A 6,134-nucleotide genomic window follows, 5' to 3' on the forward strand; every position below is an offset into this window, starting at 1 on the left:
ACAGTTAGGCCCTGGAACTTGGCTTTAACTTTGATTCTTCCTCGCTCCACTTCCGTTGGCCATGTGTCTGTGGTGTTTGTGTGGAAGACTTGTGTGTAGGGCTTTTCACTTTATGGCTTTTGGTGGATCAGCTGTAGTGAGGTTGATCCCTCTCACTAGATCTTTTTCCGCACCGTAATCCCAGGCGCCAACCGCCACTTCCCTGTAAATTCACATAACATCCGCTCGTCCAAACTGATGCAACTTTATCTTTTTAAAAGTGCTCCAATGGCCATTTTTATTGCTTGTTGCTTTTCATACGTGACATATTTCCTCCCGTTTATCAGGTAAACACAAATCATCGTCATCCAGTAGCACAAAAGCAAACAATAAAACCTGCCTAACCTACTTTCAATCATTTTTTGCAGGTTTGATACCCACAAGCCTGTGTTCTTTGTCAAATAGAGAGTCTGAATTGGGTAACACAACCATTCAGTGTTTATTTGCAATCATATTGTGTGTTTATTACATCACTGAATAGCGACCCAGCTGAGCATAAACAGTTGGGTCACCCTTTCATTTTGTGGTCCAGCCTGCATTGAGAAATATGCTGTTTTATCTGCTGTGGTGAAGTAAGCACTTTTTGACACAATGGCACAAGTGATTTCTTTTTTCACAGGAGGATGCTCGGAAAACCATCCCAAAGATGCTGGCTGATCTGGATCTGGGGCGTACGGAGAAGTGTGTACGGTTGAACTCTGTGTCTAGCGGCCTGGCCGAAGCCGACATGGAGGTTATTCTACAGGCGGACGTGCTGCCCACAGCTCTCATGCTGCCAAAGGTGGAGAACACAGGAGAGGTGCAGTGGGTGAGTGAATCATGACTCTTTAAGCACTTTAAACAAAGAGTTGACCTAAAATTGCATTGTCAATATGTATACGCTTTCTGTGGAATACAAAAGAATACATGGAAACTAAACAGTGCAGTGGCCAAAAAATATTTTTAAAGCACCATAAAAGAAGTCCATACCACCCATGTCTTATTTTTCAAGTTCAGCTTAACCATGGCAGCTTTGTGTGATGAACAGAGCAACATTTAAGTCAGTATTTTCTGAAAATCATAAATTTTTCCGTATACTGTACACTACTGTTCAGAAGTGTGGGGTCATTATTTTATTCAGCAAGCAGCAAGGTTGCATTAAATCGAAAGTGTCAGAAAATACATTTATTATGCTACAATAATAAGATTTTTTTTTTTGAGCAAGACTGATGCTGAAAATTCTATTTTGCTATACACAATACATGTTAAAATATATTAAAATAGACACCGGTTATTTTAAATTGTAATAATATCTCATAATGTTACTTTTTTACTGTATTTTTGATCAAATAAATGCAGCCTTGGTGAGCATAAGAGACTTCTTTCAAAAACATTTAAAAAAATCTTACAGACCCCAAACTTTTGAAAGAAAATATGGGTTTTTTTCCAAAACTATTTTTTATCAGTACATTTAGCAAACATTGAATTGTACATTGAGGACTCATATGTTTCCATATGATTATGGTTAGATTATAGTTAATGTGACATTCATGATCATTTTATCGCACAAATTGAAGACTATGACTAAAAATACCTCTAATGTGCTCTTGCATTTTCCATCATTTGTATAGAACACAATACTCTCTGAACTCGCAGGGTAAGAAGAAACCACAGGGCTTTTCATAGCAACAATAACAATCTTTTCTATTAGGCTGTACAGAGGACTTGATCTCTGTAGTCAGGCCCGGGGAGAAATGGGGCTGTATATATTGGCATCAGCTCAAGAAAGCCATGACATTTTAAAACTAGCTACAAGAGACAGATGTCACAATATACTTATTTTCCCTGGAAGCACAGGGCCCCTTCAATTAACCTACCACGAGGCTGGCAATGTTGAGCTTTGATGTTTAATGCATAAATATTCTAAATTCAAAGCTGGTGGACACTTTAGCCACTCGTAGATATCATTATTATAGAGATGGCCGGTCAGTCAGTCAGTGATACTAGCATTTAAGTCTTAAAGCTAGCAGACATGGTCTAAAAGCCACAAAACACACACTCATTCCTCCTGATCGCCTCCATGTGTGAGTTGCAGGTGGTGTTGAGGATTCTTCTAGACGTTTGTTCGTCCATCAAAGCAGGGCTTCCTCTGGTAGTCGGCCCCAGGAGGCCCCCAGCACAGCCAATACACCAGCCCCTCCAAATCCCTCCAGCTCATTTCCCCCAACCAGCCAACCCAGCCCAAATCTGCAGTATTCAGCTACTCTGCATGAGCACTGAAAAGACCTGAAAGAAGCCACAATGTCTTAACTAGGTAGATGAAGGGAGGGAAGGAGGGAGGGATGGAGGCTGAGAGATGGAGGGGGCCCCTAGTCTGTTGCTCACAGTTAGTTTAGGCTTGAAGCAGGAAGTTTTTAACTAGTGGTTTTAATTAGTGCTCATATATTTCCCGGGCCGCTCTATGTTTCTTCCCTTTTTAATTGCTGACAGGTGCTCATATTTCTCTCTCTCATTCTTGTTCACTACCATTTTGTCTATTGCTGAAAAATATTTGCCGTCCATAGAGTAGTTCATAAACAACAACTTGAATGAATAGCCCTTATGCGTGTGTGTGTGTGTGTGTGTGTGTGTGTGTGTGTGTGTGTGTGTGTGTGTGTGTGTGTGTGTGTGTGTGTGTGTGTGTGTGTGTGTGTGTGTGTGTGTGTGTGTGTGTGTGTGTGTGTGTGTGTGTGTGTGTGTGTGTGTGTGTGTGTGCGTGTAATGTATATTAATAAATCATATATATTATTTAATATATTATTTATTTTATTTATATATATATATATATATATATATATTTTATATATATATATTTTTATATATATATATATATTTATATATATATATATATTACTGCAACTCTGTAATATTCCAATTATATTATCTTACCATCATTGTTACATACAGTTGGTATTGGGTATCCTCCTCTCTCAGCCACATGTAAAATAACCCCATTTTCAGAGTTTTGTCAAAGTAAAATTACCTAAGCTATCTGCTATTCACTACTCACTTAGCCACTCGAAAATCAATACAACCCCTACACATATGTCACATTGAGTAATACAGTGTGTGTGAATGCATTATAAAAGTGCACACATATGTTGTGGGGGTTAGAACATGCTCTCCACTTGCTTTGCACACGGTCGAGCTCATAGCCGCAGCAGGATATGGGAGATTGTGAGCAGAGAGGAAGTCATGTAGCACTGACCTGACATGGGCCCACTGCTTTGAAAGTGGCGTGAGACTAACATGAAAGGAGAGGATGTTTCTATCTTTCTCTTTCTCTCCCTTTTGTTGTGTCTCACAGATCTAAACAGTTTAGATATATTATCATACTTTGTTATACAGAGTCCTTACTAAAATTGACCGAGGTTGGTCACTGTAGTTTTTGTAAAAAATATCATAGTTACTACAGTTTTTGTTTGCCACAAATTATTTCTGTGGTATCTTGCTATTAGTGAAAACTATATATCCTAAAAAAAAGCTGTTTAATATGCAGAAACCATGCAAGTTATTTGTAGGTTGATTCCTCTTAAAAGGACGGTGGGTCTGTGCTGTTATTGGTCAGTTTGTTTGTGCTGTCTGACACAGCAACATTGATTCGACCAATGGCATGAGTTAGGGGGCAGGATTACCTATTTGACCAATCAATGGCAGAGAAATGTTTTTTCATTACATTTTCAACAACTGATTTTTGAACAATTTTTGTAATTCTATTTGCTTTAAATGTTTAAATTATTATTATTTACTTTATTTTAAGCATACATAAGTAACAATAACTGTAGAAACTAGGGTTGCTTTTCTGAGGGAAATCTGGATGCACCGCAACTTTCGCAAGTTAAAGAAAATAACAACATTCTGAATAAACTATTTTAAACCGCAGCATTTTCATACCTTTTAAAAAATTAATTGTTTTTAGTTTGAGTAATTCAGTGATGTTGTACATGTGAGTAACATGTTTTACTCTGGAATGAAGAGGGAGCTTAATAATGGTACTTTTTACAGTTTATTTTTTAATAAAATTATCGTCAGCTATTAAATTAGCATTACATATCTCTTTTCCCTTATGTACTTGTGTCTTTTGATGAGCAGTCAGTGAGTGTCTAATCCAACACACATCACAAAGTCGTACCACTACAAGCCTGATTATCTCTCTCTCCTCCTCCTCTTCTTCTCATCCCGGCGGCCGACCGACCCAAAATCCCTCTGTTGTTTATTTTCTTCCCCTTTTTAACGTAGATGAGCAGAGGAATCTCCAGACTGATTTGTTGCTAAAAGATGGACTTACTTGTTTCCTTTTGTGTGAAAATCTTCTACTCTCCCTTTCTATCCTCTCTCTCTGTGCTTGTTTGACTGACAAGGCTTATTGGACTATAACAGGCGTAACTCTCCCCCCCTCCTCCTTTTGTCCACAGACAATTCTCCCACAGATTCGGAGCTGTGCGCATTCTTTGGCCGCCACACTACTAAGTCCTGAAAGGAACCAGCTCGAGTCCCGTCCCTCCCCGTCCGCTCCTAATTCTCCCCCCTCCACCACCACCACCACACGGTGAAATGAGCACTTCAGCAGTCCGGAAACATTTAATCTGGCCCTCTTTTGAAGAGAATTAATTGAAACTTATCCACTTGCCGCCTTTTTCGCTCTAGCAGCTCCCTCGCCCCAAAATCCCTGCCTCGTTTCCATCCGGATCATGGTGGATGGGGCCGCCGTGGCACTTGTTGTTGAGAAGTGTGGGTTTTCACAAGCGGCCTATAGCGACCGGAAAAGCTTGTCACCTGAGAGTGGTATTAGCGTTTGCACAAGTGCAGTTCAATGCCCAGACTGTGTAAACATTGAAAGGGCCGACCGTTCCCATTACTTCAGTGTAGTAAAAGCACACCTGTAATTTGTTGTCAATCATCGACTTCCTAATGGCGCCTCGTGACGGGACAGAGATTTGCGTTTGATTGAGGGCTATAAATGCTTAATTTCTCTGCCAAGTGGCTATAATTTTGCGCAAAAATATGGAGCCATCGGAGAGGGCAGTGTGGCGTCTGATAAAAGAGACAGTGAGGAAATGGAAGGGCCGCCAAACAAGCCCTACCCTCTCCCTCCCTTTTCTCCGTTCGAGGGGAATATTATGCTAAGCCGTTGGCGTTTTTATGTTGCCATAGCAGCATTACTCCTGCAGGGTTGTGACCTCAGATGATTACAGTACAAAGCTTATTGGGTCTTGAAAACCCCTTTGAAGATGAAAAGTCTTTGATGGTTTATATTTATGCAAATCTCTCAGATATGATTTATCCTACTGAGATTGAATGGGGAGATGATTAAAATTCCCCCATTAGAAAAAAATCCCTCAATGAAGGCATATTCTTTGAGCTAATAAAACAAGTGTGTGTGGGATATTTTAGCCTTTATTTGGAAAACTAGCCTTGACGTACCTGAGGTTATTTTAATCTGCTGTCCCCAATGTGTGAAAGAGAGACGGAACGGGGGGGACAGGGAATTACACTTTTCTGCTTTGAGTTTTTTTTTTTTTTTCTCTTCCCTTCCCTTCCCCCCTCCTTTTATTTTTGTACAGGCTTTAAAAGAAAATATCTGACAGAGGGAGCTTTTGTGTGTTTCCAGATGATAGATTTTGGAATTTGGGCAGCCCACTGGCAGTCCACGGCTAGCTGTGAACTGGTCTGTTGGAAAAAATCGGAATGCTTTGGTCTTCAAAGCACCAAACTTCATTTTAAAACCTTCTTAGGTAAGCTCAAATATTAGCGGGAAAATGAATAGCGCGGAGAAGTGTCGTATCACACATCGCAAGCCTCACAAGTCTGTCCGCCGGGGGAAGCCGAGGCTCTGCATAAAACTGAAATGAAATGCACTCCCAGACAGCTCAAATCTCATCCCTTCCCTTTTCATATTCACGCTCCTTTCTTTGTAAAGTCAGACAGGAACCTGTAGTATATCTCGAGGGCCCCTGCGAAACAGGAGTTGTCCAAAGACTGTGAATCCTGTCAAGGTTTTGAAGCCATATCTCTTTATTCTTCTTCTTTCTCCTAAACCCTGAGTCAGAAGTTTTTCAATTTAATTAGGCTTGGCT

At 40.2% G+C, this 6,134-nt stretch overlaps 1 protein-coding gene across 1 annotated transcript in view; it reads left to right on the plus strand.

The window, feature by feature from the left end:
* Window positions 1-6,134, plus strand: part of clybl (citrate lyase beta like) — a 66,185-nt gene that overhangs the window by 49,919 nt on the left and 10,132 nt on the right. Inside the window, exon 3 of the mRNA XM_077215195.1 lies at window positions 659-847. Coding sequence (XP_077071310.1) covers window positions 659-847 — 189 coding nt within the window. The remainder of the gene's footprint in view (window positions 1-658; window positions 848-6,134) is intronic.

Source organism: Siphateles boraxobius, unplaced genomic scaffold (genome assembly GCF_051911475.1).
Source record: "Siphateles boraxobius isolate OS27281-9 unplaced genomic scaffold, OSU_SipBor_1 7, whole genome shotgun sequence".
In the NCBI taxonomy this organism is placed as follows: Eukaryota; Metazoa; Chordata; class Actinopteri; order Cypriniformes; family Leuciscidae; genus Siphateles; species Siphateles boraxobius.